Source organism: Sciurus carolinensis, chromosome 9 (genome assembly GCF_902686445.1).
Source record: "Sciurus carolinensis chromosome 9, mSciCar1.2, whole genome shotgun sequence".
Classification (NCBI taxonomy): Eukaryota; Metazoa; Chordata; class Mammalia; order Rodentia; family Sciuridae; genus Sciurus; species Sciurus carolinensis.
Genome location: NC_062221.1, coordinates 71,400,878 through 71,416,321, shown reverse-complemented (window position 1 = coordinate 71,416,321; position 15,444 = coordinate 71,400,878). Strand labels below are relative to the sequence as shown.

Sequence of the window (15,444 nt, the reverse complement as noted above, 5' to 3'; positions counted from 1 at the left end):
ATTGTGTCTATCTACAACTAAAAATGTTTTTTTAAAAATTAAAAAAAATAACAGTGAGAGAGGAGAACTCTGAATATGATTGACAGAAAAACACACTAAGAGAGAAAGCAAGCCCTTGGGTATTTGGAAGGTGCTGTGCAAGGGAAATAGACTCTTGGGTGTAAAGGGCTGAGAAATGTTGACTCATTTTCTGTATGTACCAAGGTGAAGTATGCATGGATGAGAGTGCAAGCGAGCAAATACCAGCATGTGCTCACGTTCATGAGAGAACACTTGTAGTTAATCCTTTTTACCATGCATTACAGGTACTAAATCCCTTTCTGGTTCTTATCTTCATCCCATTGTTTGACCTTGTCATTTATCGTCTGATTGCCAAGTGTGGAATTAGCTTCTCGTAAGTGCTCACTATATCTGGTATTACTGCAAACCGATTCAATCTTTGTTCACTTTGATACAGATTCAATACCTGTATGTTTCTACTTCATTATGTTTGAATTTGGTTCATCATTTTTCTGCTTCTATTTTTCCACATTGGACTATGTGCCTATGAATACTGAAGAGTGGGAATTAGATGTAAGCATTGAGAGTCAGAACCATTACTATGGACATCAGCGTGTGATGTGGAAGGGGTAGATCATGGAAAGTCAAAAGTATGTAAAAGTAGGCTCTTAAACCAACTTGTTGCTTTGTCCTTGAATGTTGCCTCTTCAAAGAAGTCCAAAGTTTTTGATGATTTAATTCCTTTAAATCTACTATTGTCCTTATGAAACAAGTGGGAACCTGGTAGGCAGAGGATAGAATTGTTCCCAATTACTCCTTTCTTCCTATTCTAGAAGTTATTCTTTGTAATATTTTCCAGAGGAGGTTTTCAAGTCTCCTTTCATTTCTGATTTCATAGCAACTTAGTTGTGATGGTAAAGTGGTCATCACTTGACCACAATCAAATGGCCTTCCATCATTTCCTCACTCACTGAACAGACAGATATCAGGGAGTTCAGGACAAAGTGCCATGCAAATGTAAATCAAGCACAGATCTTTCTATCAAGGAGTTTACTAGTAAGTAGGGAAGCTAGAGCATAAGTGAGAATAACAGTTACACAGGTAAAATATGTTAAGTGCCCTAGGAAGGGAAGATGGAAATTCTAGGAAGATGTAGAAAAGGGAGAGAGTCCTTCCTGCCCCTGGGGTCAAAAAAGGTTTCTGAAGAGGAAAATGAGTGCACACATGTTCAAATGGTACATGTTCAACACATCTGGTTGTATTGCTATTATTTTTGGTATTGTGACATAATGGATGTGAAAATCATAAGCCAAGGTAGAGGTGGGAAAAGGTGGTACAATTACAGAGAGAAGTTTGATGTCCCTCAAGTAAAAGGAGGAAGAAAAAAGTTGTATGGAGGTGAGTTCTAAGAAATGCTTTGAAAAGTAACTGGGACTAAATCAGGAAAGGTCTTTAATGATGGGCTAAGGAGCATGGATTTTATACTGCAGAGTCTAAAGGATAGAACAATTGTCTCTCCCTTTCATCTGCAGATCACTCAGGAAAATGGCAATTGGTATGATCCTAGCATGCCTGGCATTTGCAGTTGCAGCAGTTATAGAAATAAAAATAAATGTGAGTTCAATAAATCTAAGTTCTAAGAGGGCAGGACCATATCTGCCTTGTTCACTCTCGATTCCCTGGGACTTAGCCCAGTGTTTGTTCTATAGGAGGTGCATAGTAACTATGCGTGATAAATAAATAGATACAAATGCAAAATGAGGCCCAACTTTTGCATGAATGATTCAGTGTTTATTTTCAGGGAATTCCCAAACACTAATATCCAAGATACCTAGCCATCTCTTTAGGGAACACAGGCTTATGTGATGCCTTTCCAAATACTTAATAAATTATTGTTGGCAGTCAAATGGCCACTAATGGGGAGTGAAGTATAAGGCCATGACTGAATCAAAAAGCATGGAGTTTGTTTCCTGGCATCAGTGCCTGCTTCATTGAGTTGTTTTCCCCACCAAACTACCTTTAGGGTTTTTTAAACCAAACACTCTTTTTTTTGTGGGGGTGGGGGGTATTGGGGATTGAACCTAGGGGCACTTAACCAGTGAGTCACATCCCCAGCCAATTTGCATTTTTTTTTTTTTTTTGGAGACAGGATCTCCCTGCGTTGCTTAGGGCCTTGCTAAGTTCCTGAGGCTGACTTTTAACTAACTCACAGTTCTCCTGCCTCAGCCTCCAGAGCTGCTGGGATTACAGGTGCCAAACACTCTCCAGAGGGAGAAAACTATGTCCTTTTGACTATATGGGTTAGGTTGTCAGAGGTAGGACCATGTTATGTTATCATTGTACCTGAAGAGTTATTTGTTGGTGATTGTAATATACATGATTTGTCCTAAGGAAATGGCTCCGCCCCAGCCAGGTTCACAAGAAATCTACCTACAAATCTTGAACCTGGCAGATGATGAAGTGAACGTGACAGTGCTGGGAAATGGCAATCATTCTCTGTTGACAGAGTCCATCAAATCCTTTCAGGTGAGTTATGAGCATGAATGAATGAGAGAGTTTATGTGCTGTATTGACCTTGATTTATTTTCTTAACATTAATTGTATCATAAACATTTCCTGTGTTTTTAGATAATTTTTGATAACATGATTTTAATGGGCACATAATATTCCATCATATATAAATTTAAACATTTTCCTATAGACATTCAAGTTTTTATTATTATGTATAATCCTATAATAAACATCCTTACTCTTGAATCTTTATGCATGCTTCTATATCCTGTGGTATATTCCTAGAACTAACTAATTTAAAGAAAGAAATTATTAGTATCTGATGAAGTCATCCACCCTGTGATGCTATAAAACTGTGATATCCAAACTGGGTTATGAGGCTAGGGATGGAACTCAGTGGTAGATAGCTTAATTTCCTAGTGCTGCCCCAAACGAAAAGTAAAGCAAATGAAAACACTTCCACACTGGGGTAGAAGGTGAGAGTAACAGGTATTTCATTCTACAGAAAACAACAAATTACTCTAAATTGCACCTGAAGACAAAAAGCCAGGATTTTCAGTTCCATCTGAAGTATCACAATTTGTCTGTCCGTACTGAGCATTCTGTAGAGGAGAAGAACTGGTACAGTCTGATCATTCATGAGAATGGGAAAGGCATCTCCAGCATGATGGTAAGCTGAGGAATTGCCAGTGTTCCACGTTGTCATCTGATGACTGGCTCGTCAATATCTTACCAAGCGTCTGTCTGCTGATCAAATGTTTTGATCATAGGTTCCCTTTGTCAGCTGTTACTGATTTTTTACTTTCCTCTTTTCTAGGTAAAGGACATAGAAAACAAAACAATGAATGGGATGACAGCCATCAGGTTTGGATATCCCGCAGACCCCAGGCCACACCATTCTCTTGAATCTTGGGTCTCTCCTGATCTTTGGGACTTTAGTGGAAGAGGCCTCGCATTTTACTTGTTCTGAACAAGATTGTCTATCCTAGAATGTCAGGGACACTGGTGTCCGAAAGCATTTTCCAGGGCAGTGAGAGGGATCTGGGCTTGCTTTCTTATGTGGGATTCAAAGATAACATATCTACAAATGCCTGCTTTGCTGCACTGCAAATATTTTTCTCCTGTATTTTATCCATTCATCTTGCCCTCAGGAAAACAACTAAGTACTTTCTCTCTGTGATCGCAAGAGAGAAACTTAGAAGTAAGCAAGTAATCTTCCCTTCATTGTTGGTAATTTGCTATCTATTTTTTAAAGTACAATTTTTATTGTAGATCTATAGTGGCGTCATGGTGCAGGTCACATTTTAAGTCAAAAGATTTGATTTTGAATCTAGACAAAGGGGAAGCAAGGAATAGATACAGAGATGGAGCACCAAAGAGGTCACCTGCTCTCTGTGGCAGGAATTAGACATGAGATAGATACACATGCCCACAATCAGGTAGTTGTTTTTGAGAGCATGGTAGAGAACTTTTAATGAAAAGTCTGAATTTCGCCGGAGGATGGAACAATCATAATAACTTGCTTTTGAAATTTATGCTTCAAAAAAAGCAAACAGCTCAAAATAACTAAGACAAGAATGAGGCCAGAAAGCCAGAGTGCTAAGATCTACTAGGGGGTGGGTATTTTTTAGATCAGCACAGGAGGATCTAAAGTCCAGGAGTCAACCTTTAGGACTCTAGAGGAAACTGCCCTTCTTTTCCCTTGGTAGAGACCAAGACAAAAGCTATCAAAACAGAAATGTATCAAAAACCCATCCTGAGGAATTAATCTAGTTTCAGAAGACTAGAAAGATGATTCTGGAAGGGTCTAACATTTCTGGAGACCTGAAAACAATAACAAACTACTACACACTAGGGTCTAAGTTTTTCATGAGTCAAATTGGACTTCATTCATAAGAGGATGCCACTTTTATGTAAATACTTTTATATATAAATAATTGTTTTTTTAGTAAAGTCTCAGCTGGGGAATTCCATCACTAAGAGGAAAATACATTGGATATACCTAAGCTCTATTAGAAAGAAAACTCAGATTGCAACTGGGTGTTCATGATAGCGTCCACCCAGCTAGAGATCTGGTGAGGATGTTAATACCCCAAGAAGAAGTTAGAGAAAGTTAAGAATATGAATTACTTCTTACATGTGACTTCATTCTGTATAACAGTATGTATCATGTCCCTTTATGTACCAGCCACTACTCTTGGCACTGGGGATATAGTGATAACTAAAACAGAAAGGCCCCTACCCTCTTTTATCAGGTTTCCTGTTTGTATTTGTCTGATGTGTAAATAATTTCTCTACCCTCAGGTTTATTAACACTTTGCATGAAGATGTCAACATCTCCTTGGGTACAGATATCCCCCTCAATGTTGGTGAAGACTATGGTGTGTCTCCTTACAGAACTGTGCAAAGAGGAGAGTAAGAGCACTGCCCTGTGGACATTTCACTTTTATCAATAATCATTTTTTAAATGCTATCTTTGTCTATAGATGGGGAACTTAGGTATATCTGTATATCTGCTTTTCAACTCTTGTCTCCTTCTCTCAGTCTCACCATTTCTCTGCACAGATAGGTGGGGATCGTGGTGGTTGTGACGGGCATACTATGTAGTTAACATCTCTGTGAGGTTCACTAAGTTTATTGTTGGTTGTGGCCCCTACTCTTTGGGAACTCCCATTGGCATCTCCTTACTTAGAAATTTACCCACTCAGGTTCACTGTCTTGTAACTGTTCTACCAGGTCATAAGATTTGCATCAGAAAAGTTCACCTGGGCCTGAAACCTACAAAAGGTGATTTGAACCTTCTTTATTCAGGTTTAGGATTTAAAAACAAAAACAAAACCCTGACAGGCAATAAGGAGCTCAGGTCAGGGGCAAATACCTGGCATGAAAAGAATTGTTCCTAGAAGCATCTCTCTCTAAAGAGGTGACTCCGTTGCTTTCCTTGTCATCAGTAGAGAGTTGAGATCACTCTTTTCCCTGGAGTTGGGTGTGCTAAGCCATGCTGCATATCCTAACCTAAACTCGTCCTTTTGCAGATACACTGCAGTGCGCTGTAAAACAGAAGATAAGGAATTTTCTCTGAATTTGGGTCTACTAGACTTTGGTGCATCGTATCTATTTGTTATTACTAATGTAAGTAGCTCACAGCCACTTCCCCTTTGCCCCCTCCCACCACATCCTGGGATCCTTTAGGCAGGGAGAAAGGGCAAAGGAGAAGACTCTGGCAAGACAGGATCACATACTTATTTCTAATGTAAGTTTCTAATGACAGTTTCTACAGTGGTTTTAGAAAACCCACTGTCTATAGAGGGAATTTAAGAAGAAATAACATCAGCAATAGGCCAATAGTATTGAGTATTGGAGACATAAGTTATCTTGAGCCCTCACAAAGAGGTCACATGATTTACTCCAGTCTCATTATAGCCCTAACAAACCAAAGCTTATTAATGCAAAATTATTAATATCTTCTTATCTGGCTCCATATACAGGTCTCCTAGCTCCCTGGAAATTTAATCTGCTAACTCATCTCAGTCTGAAATACCAACACCAATAGTAAATGTCAATCTCCACACAGAGTTTGGGGACCAGTTAATTGGCCATTTTTTTTTTTTTTTTTTTTTTTTTTTTGGGTGGTGCTGGGGATTGAACCCAGGGCCTTATGCTTGCAAGGCAAGCACTCTACCAACTGAGTTATCTCCCCAGTCTGGGACCAGTTAACTGTAGTTAAGTAAAAACAATTGTCTCAGCAATCAGGGCAGTGTACTTCCATGTTTTAATTTTGGTTCCAATCTTGAATTAAATTTTGTTATTTAATTACTTTTGACACTGTTAAAGATAAAAAGAATGAGTAAGAGGGAACATTTCTAGAGTTGTGATGGGAATCCCATGTATAAAATTTTATATATTTTATTGATTAATTTAACTTGATTCCTTTGGTTATATATTTTTATAACAAGATGGTTGATATATAATTAATATGCCACATAATTACCCATTTAAAGTATACAATGGCTTTTACTATAATAATGTATTCAAGATATGTTGATATGCATTCAATATATATAGAGAAAGAATATTCAATAGTATGTATTCAGTGGTTCCTAATATAACCACAGAGGTGTACAGTTTTGGAACATTTTTGATCACATCATAAAGAAACCTCATATGTTGGGCATTGTGGCACATACCTGTAATCCTAATGGCTCGGGAGACTGAGGCAAGAGAATTTTAAGTTCAAAGCCAGCCTCAGCAACTTAGTAAGGCCCTAAGCAACTTAGTGAGATCTGGTCTCAAAAAATAAAATGGGTGGGGGATGTGGCTCAGTAGTTAAACACACATGGGTTAAATACCCAATACACACAAAAGAAAAAGAAAGAAAAGAAAAGAAACCTCATATACCCATTAGAAGTCACTCCCCATTTCCTCCAAAACCACTAGTCCTAGGCAACCACTATTCTACTTTCTGTCTATAATTTTTTTCTAACCTGGACATTTCATGTAAACAAGTTCATATGCTGGTCATGGTGGGACATACCTGTAATCCCAACAATTTGGGAAACTGAGGCAGGAGGATCAAAAGTTAGAGGCCAGCCTCAGCAACTTAGCCAGCCCCTGTTTCAAAATAAAAAAAATGAAAAGGGCTGGGGATGTAGTTCAGTGATAGAATGCCTCTGGGTTCAATGTCCAGTACCCAAAGAGGTAAATAAGTGACTAAAAATAAAAATAAATCAAATCATAGAATATGTTTTTGTGTCTGTTTCTTTCAGGTAGCATAAGGTCAAGGCTCACCCATGTTGTCACATGTATCAGTGGTTCATTTATTTTTATTGTATGAATATACTTTTTATTATTTACCCATCAGTTGATGTACATTTGTTTCCACTTTTTGAAGCTTATAAACAACACTGCTGTGAACCTTCGTATGCAGGTTTTTGTGTGGACATATGTTTTCATTTCTTTGGCTATATACCTAGGAGTAGAATTCCTGGGTCACGTGGTAACTCTATTTAACCATTCATAGAGCTTTCAGGCTTTTCCAAAGCAACTGCACTATCTCACATTCCCACTAATAAATAGTGTATGTAGGTTGCAATTTCTCTACATCTTCACCAAGACAGGATTCCTTTTTGGTTAGAGTCACTTTGGTGGTGTGAAATGGTATCTCATTATGGTTTTGACCTGCGTTTCTCTGATGGTTAATGATATTGAATATCTTTTCATGGGCTTTTTGTCCATTTGTCTATCATTGGTGAAATGTCCATTTTGATCCTTTGCCCATTTTCTAATTGGGTTATTTACCTTTTTATTATTGACTTGTAAACATACTTTATATATTTTAGATATGTCTATTATCAGGTAGATAATTTGCAAATTCTTCCATTTAATAATTTGGTTGTCTTTTGACTTTCCTGATGGTGTTGGTTGAAGCACAAAAGTTTTTAACTTTGTTCAACTTGTTTACTTTTTCTTTGGTTATTTGTGATTTCAGTGTCATACCTAAGAAATCACTGCCTAAGCCAGAGTCATAGGGATTCATGTCTATGGTTTCCTCGAAGAATTTTATAGTTTTAGCACTTATGTTTAGGTCTTTAATCTATTTCAAGTGATAGCTAATGTGAGCTAAGGGGTTCATTATCATTATTTTATGTGTGTATATCCAGTTGTCCCAGAACAATTGATTGAAAAGATTTTCTTTACCTCATTAAATAGTCTTGGGGCTCTTGTTGAAAATCACTTGACCATAGGTATGAGGTCTTATTTTTGGTCTCTCAATTCTATCCCATGATCTACATGTCTATCTTCTGCAGTGCCACACTATTTTGTTTCCTGTTGCTTTGTAGTAAATTTTGTATTCAGAAAGTGTGAGTTTCCAACCTTGTTTTTCTTTTTCATGAAGATTTTGGTTTTTTGGGGCCAACAAATTGCCATGTAAACTTCAGGATCAACTTAGGACCAGAAACCAACTGGGATTTTGCTAGAAACTGCTTTGATAATTTTTGGGAAGTTCTGCATCTTAACACTATTAAGTTTCTGTTCTGTAAATATGAGATGTCTTTCCATTTATTTAGATCTTCTTTTTTTTCTAAGAATATTTTGTAGTTTTCAGAGTGTAATAACTTTTATATTTACTTTGTTAAATGTATTCCTATGTATCAACATTTTTAAAGTTGTTGTTAGTGGAATAATTTTCTTTTTTTAAATTTTTTTTTAGTTGCTGATGGGCCTTTATTTTTATTTATATATTTATTTGTATGTGGTGCTGAGAATCGAACCCAGGGCCTCACACATGCCAGGCAAGCACTCTACCATGGAACCACAGCCTCAGCCCCTGGAATAATTTTCTTAATTTCGTTTTCAGATTGTTCATTGCAAGTTATAGAAATACAATTGATGTTTTATATTAATCTTTCTATATTATCCTGCAACCATGCTGAACTTATTTGTTAGTTCAATAAAAATTATTGAATTTTTTTTTAGTGAATCCTTCAGACTTTCTATCTACAAGATCATTTCATTTGCAAATAGAGATAACTTTCTTTTCAATCTCGATGTCTTTATTTCTTTTCCTTGCCTGGTTGTTCTGGTACAATGTTGAATAGAAGTGGTTAGAGCAGACGTTCCCTGGGGTGGGGCAGGGGAGCATTCAGTCTTTTATCATTAAGTAGATTACCTGTGGGTTTTTCTTTTCTTTTTTCTTTTGTTTTATTTTGAAGCTTTCAATATTTAATATCATTTTTAAAAATTTTAAGGTCTACATGAGCAAAATTTGTCTGCAATAAATCTTTTTTTAATTTTTTTTTATTTTTACAGACTGCATTTTAATTCATTGTATACAAATTTGGTACATTTTTTCATTTCTATGGTTGTACATGATATAGATTCATACCATTCGTTTTTCATAGACCCTATCTATGAAATTGAAGTTTCCATTTATTCCTAGATTTTTGAGATTTTATTTGATTTGTCTTCTGCTTGTTTTATCATAAATGGGGTGGAATTTTGTCAAATTCAAATGAAAATTTCTGCACTTATTTAGATGACAATGTAGTTTTTGTCTTTCATCCTGTTAATATGGCATATGGCATTAACTGATTTTCAGATATTAAACCAACCCAGGCCTATTAATTTTCTAGAACTGCTATAGCAAAGTATCACAGCTGAGTAGCTTATGCTGTGGAAATTTATTGTCTCATAGTTATGAAAGTTAGAAGTCTGAGATCAAGATGTTTGGTAAGGTTGGTTCGTTCTGAGGGCTGTGGGGTGGAAGCTGTTCCATGCCTCCCCTGTACCTTTTGGTGGTTTGCTGGAAATTTTGTGTTAGTTGGGTGTGTGGTACAATCATCTCAGTGTCTGCCTTTATCTTTACATGGCCTTTTTCCTATTGGCTTCTCTTTGTCCAAATTTCCTTTTTTAATTATAAGGATACCTTTTGTATTGGATTAGGCCCCTCCTAATGACCTCATTTCAATTTGTCTAATTGCATCTATAAATAACCTTATTTCCAAATAAGGTCGCATTTTCAGGTACTGATGTTAGAACTTCAACACACAAGTTTTGAGGGACACAATTCAACTTGTATCAGTTGAATTTCTGGTGTTATTTCATTTTTTGTTTGTTCTGTCTCTTATATGCTATTCAAGATAGAGGACATAGATATTTATAAATGCCAAAATCTAATAGGTTTTTAGACTAGAAGTCATAAATTGGGGGCCTAGAGACCCAATTCTTTCCATAGTCCTGTCTTGTTTGACTTGCATGATGTTGACAAAAAAATAAAAATAATTAATTGCCATTATTTAAAATTCAAGAGATTTTTACCTAAGAACTTGGATTGCTAGCATGTCTTGGAATAAAGTCAGAAGATTCCATAACAGATATCACTGTGTCAGTTGGCTGTTGTAGTGGCTGTGCCCTTTTGATGGAACCTGTGCTATCCGGTTCACCATAGTTCTTCCCATTCTCATTCAATATGTTTTATTTACTTAATGACTTACCTTGGAGCATTTGAGTATCTGACCTTGATTTAGAAGCTCTGTTCATGCTCTTCTTTTATTCTGAGAAAGTACAAACAGCTGCCTAGATATTATTTGTACTCTCAATAGAAGCAAACCAGGACACCTTTACCATACTATTTTGAACCCAATGGCCTTTTAACTCAGAGAATCAAGGGTATTTGAACATCAAAGATTTTTTTTTAGCTCACACGAACTTTTAATGTAACTGATTGAAGTCTAGCAAGTGAGTATAGTGTTACTATTTCCAAAAGTTGGAATTGTGTGGAAATGCTCAATCTACTGAAAGTAACAAAAAGATGAAAATTTTAAAAGGGGATGGATATAGATCATAGAATGCTATAATTAGTCATATTTTCTTGAGACTACAGATAAGACCATTTCCTCTTTCTTTCACTAAGATCACCAATCAGGGTCTTCAGGCCTGGAAGATGGAAGACATTCCGGTCAATGAAATGTCCATTGCATGGCAACTACCACAGTATATTCTGGTTACAGCTGCTGAAGTCATGTTCTCTGTCACAGGACTTGAATTTTCTTATTCTCAGGTAAGATTTTCCAAGTGAAAGATAAAAATGGAGACATTGCTTGAGGGATAGTAAGTTTTAATTCTGGCACTGCCTTACATAGGTGTGTAATCCTGGCCAAGTGAATTATCATCTCTTAAATGCTGTTTTTCTTTTAAGAATATGAATATAACTTATCTCTTAGGGTTGTATAAAGATTGTATGACATAATGAATTAAAATATTCAAGAATTCTAATCCATTCTTAATTTTAGCATTATTACCATCCCTAGAATCAATGGGATAGTTGAACTTAGTGGGGGAAATTGAAATATAGAATCTTTCGTAGGAGAAGTTTACTGATTGACTTCTGGGGTAAAGGGGTGGTATAGGTAGTTTGTTTACTTATGAACTTGGTCTTCCCTAGGCTCCATCTAGCATGAAATCTGTTCTTCAGGTAGCCTGGTTGTTGACTGTTGCAGTTGGGAATATCATTGTGCTTGTTGTGGCCCAGTTCAGTGGCCTGGTACAGGTATGGATCTGACGGAAACAGGAGTTCATGTCTACTCAAAGTTTTCCCTCCAACTTCCTCTTATTCCTTTTCCCTATCTCTCTGTTTTCCACCTTCCCCACTCAGTACTGTGATGTGAGACAGATTAGATACATAGAGTTCATCAAGAAATAGACATGTGGGTGACAATAATGACCACTATATGCCTATGTGAGGAGAGGCCAGTGAACCCAGTGTTCTCCCAGGAAAAGTTTATCTGAATTGAAGAACCTCAGTCAATCTTCTCCTCAGTCTCCACCTCATGAAGATCACTTTAGTTTCAGGTTTCTCCATATTCTTCTCTAATGTTTGTTTCTCCTTGCAGTGGGCTGAATTCGTTTTGTTTTCCTGCCTCCTCCTGGTGGTCTGCTTGATCTTCTCCATCATGGGCTACTACTATGTTCCTGTAAAGTCAGAGGATATTCACAGACCAGCAGATAAGCAGATTCTCAATTTCCAAGGGAACATGATCAACCTAGAGACCAAGAATACAAAGCTCTGATGATTCCCTGGACTGACACAAGTTCCTGTTCCTGATCTTAGTCATCACCCATCTTCAAGCATTTATTATCTCCTATTGGTTTAGGAGAAAGATAACATCATATCTGAGCTGATCTCTTGTACCTTTCTCCCATGATAGAGGTAATTTCAGAACTGAGTTTTCTAGTGCATCTTTCAACAAGGCCCTAAGATATTATGTCTTCCTGTCTATCAGTGAACTCAGTAAACATTCTGTAGTGTTGCTCAATCTGGCCTCATTTCTCCAAAAGGGCAAAAAATGTATAATAGAAATAAGTCTCTTTAGAAATCAGTTATGAACTGATGACCCCACTTTTTGAGGTGCTGGTTTAGAAGCAATAATACAGAATAATAGAGACATGGTTTTTCAGGTTACGTATCAACAATGTAATTGTGTTCTTCACAAGGACCTCAAGAATGGTTTTTATGGTATGATCTGGTCCAAGGAGTGGCTGGCTTGTCAGTTATCCATGTTTAATAAGATCTTAAATGGCAGGAGACAATATGCCATTTTGTTAACACATAGAAGATATATCTTTCTGATTACTATAGTACTTTATATACTCACCTACATATCCCATTTCTCGATACTTATAGATCCTGGAAACCAAGTTAAAGATAGTGAACATTAGTAAACATGGTCCTGGGAAATAGAAACAAGTATAAATTGCAGAAATCCTGATGAACTATTCAGTCTTTTAAAGTGCACATTCCTCTTAGGAACTATTTGAACCCTTGGACTATATGCCCTTCTGTGGATAGCTGTATAGACATTAACTATAATTTTGCAACCTAGCTTTTAAGTATTGCCAGGACAGTTTTTTCTTATTATTACATCTTGTTTTTCTTATTGCAACAGATCTTTAATAACAAAATGCTTTTATCAGCCAACTTCCTTTTTAAATGTTTTTTCATTTAGCCTCAAAGCAGTAGTTTTGTTTTGAGATTTTTCCTGGCTTACTTTCTCCAAAAATACCCAAATGATATTTCTTCCTTTAGTCTTGGAAATTTCCTGCTTATTCACAAAAGGTAATATTACTTCTCAGATTTGAGGTTCTAAACGATAATACTCAATAAAGGGGGATGGTCCTGCATGAGGTTTCTATCAAAATCTATGTGTGAGAGGGACAAAAGCAGGGTTTTTGCTTGTATGCATGAAAAAAGTTGAGAAACTTACCTTGCACACAATGAATTAATGATGGGATAGACCTGGGAATATGACTATGCAGTGTATTTCTTTTTTCTTTAATTTTTTACTGGTCTTTTTAGTTAAACATAATACTAGGACTCATTTTGACATAAGTATAAAAGTATGGAATATAATTTGGTCTAATTTGGTCGTGGTATTTCCCCTTTCTCTCCCCTCCACCCTCCCCTGCTTCCTTCCCTGGACTCTACTGACCTTTCTATGCAGTGTATTTGTAGGGGGAAACTTTTGTACCTGAGGGCCTTTTTCCATTCATTTAACTTTGTTATTCTCATCTAGAACACTGCTGTGTCTCACATTATTAAAAATGTAATAGGTAAGAGAATTTTCCCTATTCCCCAAGTTTTATATACTTCAGTGATCATAACTAAGGTTTCAGAAGTACAAAACTGGCAGCAGCACCATCCAGTTTTTCCAGGTATCTTGATGTGAATCTGACTGTACTCATTTTTAAGCTGCTTTAAACCAAACTGTGTTGTAAATTTTGTTTCCAGACATGTTAACACTGTTCTGTGAATAAAGGTGTCTATGAACACATACATTTGGGAAATGAGGCATACTATTTGCTTCTTATTTATGTGCATATTAAAAATTGAGAAATCCTGTGGTAAAGTCATGAGGCATTATTAACCTAATGTGCTATAGTGTTCTGCAGAACACTAGTTTCCACAAAAGTGTTAGGCAATTCTTCCTTATGCTGAACAAAGAGCTTCCTACTTCTGACTATTGGTTCTTTTCTTTATAGCAAACAAAAACAAGCATAACCCCTTTCCAGTGGCAGACTTTTAGCTCTTTAGGAGTGCTTTCCTTTACTGTGAATTCCTTTAGTATTCATAAAACTAAAGATTCTCAGTTCCTGTAATGGTTTCTCACAAGGCACACTTCTGTTCTTTCACCACTGGATTTTTCTTTTCCAAAGAAATATACTTTACCTGAAATACAGTAATTAAGATTAAATTATCTTAATAAGTGATACCTGGGACCAAATACAACATTCCAAAAGTTGTCTGACCAGAAGAGCTAGCACCTGCCATTCTCTGAACAAAGCACTTCTGTTAAATCAGGTAAGGCAACTTTAGATGCTTTTGGAAACTACATGGCAGGGTAGGCCTACCTCAGTTTTAAAATAGAGGCATTACTTACCCACATACATCTTTGAGTTCAACTATATGCCATTGATTGAATTAGCTGTTGGAGATATGATGATAAATAACCCACTCTTCTGTCCTCAAGGTCACCTTTTTTGTCTTAACTGACTTGTGAAGATCCTGGAGAATTCAAAGTCCTTGAGATAGTCATGGTATAATGAGGAAGAGCAATTATAAGGCTAGTATGACAATTTAGCAAAACCCTGTCTCAAAACAAAAAATATAAAAGGATGGGGATGTAGTTTGGGGTAGAGTGCTGCTAGCTTCAATTCCCAGCACCCACCCCTCTACACGCACATGGAAGATGTTCATGAATTGAACAAGGTTCTGGGAATAGAACTGGGGAGAAGTGGTTTGACTTGGAACTACTTGGAACTAAACTCTAAGGTAGAAATGACACAATCTGAACATGACTGGAATATGCATTTTTTAAAAGAAGAAATCAATGCTGACTCCTAGATTTGGATTTGAATAATGAGAATGAATCACAGTATAATTTTATGGGACTAGAAAAATTAAAGCAAGAACAGGTTTGGGGTGTAAAACTTATTTTGGACACGTTGAGTTTCAGATGCCAATGAACAGTATCTAACTGGAAACATTAAGCTGGAAGTTTCACATCTGAGTTTGAAGTTCAAGCAAAAGAAAATACAAACTTGAGAATCATCAACATATAAGTGCTATTTAAAGTCATGAAATGGGATGAGCGTTCCTAGAAGTGAACGTATGTAGCGAAATGGTTCAGGAACTGAGTCCTGGAATCCTCCAACAATGGAGGTCTAGGGGACGAGGAGGATGCAGCAAAGACAAAGAGGTAGGTGACCTATGAAGTAAGAGGAAACCCAGGAGAATGGGATTCAGTATTAAAGGCACATTTGTCATTACAATTAAGTAAACCCAGCATGAAACAATAATCTTTGGCTTAAAGTAAGCACTTGTACCTGTTAGCAAACCTGGGTTCTGGTAATTTCTACATGTTTACCTGATTCCTT

The 15,444-nt window shown here is 36.7% G+C and overlaps 1 protein-coding gene across 1 annotated transcript in view; it reads left to right on the top strand.

The window, feature by feature from the left end:
• Slc15a2 (solute carrier family 15 member 2) overlaps window positions 1–13,855 on the top strand; it is a 33,410-nt gene extending 19,555 nt beyond the window's left edge. The window contains exons 13-22 of the mRNA XM_047565210.1: window positions 306–394; window positions 1,533–1,614; window positions 2,392–2,526; window positions 3,017–3,181; window positions 3,329–3,375; window positions 4,816–4,926; window positions 5,547–5,643; window positions 10,925–11,071; window positions 11,456–11,560; window positions 11,904–13,855. Coding sequence (XP_047421166.1) covers window positions 306–394; window positions 1,533–1,614; window positions 2,392–2,526; window positions 3,017–3,181; window positions 3,329–3,375; window positions 4,816–4,926; window positions 5,547–5,643; window positions 10,925–11,071; window positions 11,456–11,560; window positions 11,904–12,080 — 1,155 coding nt within the window. The 3' untranslated portion in view covers window positions 12,081–13,855. The remainder of the gene's footprint in view (window positions 1–305; window positions 395–1,532; window positions 1,615–2,391; window positions 2,527–3,016; window positions 3,182–3,328; window positions 3,376–4,815; window positions 4,927–5,546; window positions 5,644–10,924; window positions 11,072–11,455; window positions 11,561–11,903) is intronic.
• Window positions 13,856–15,444: the final 1,589 nt, after the last annotated feature.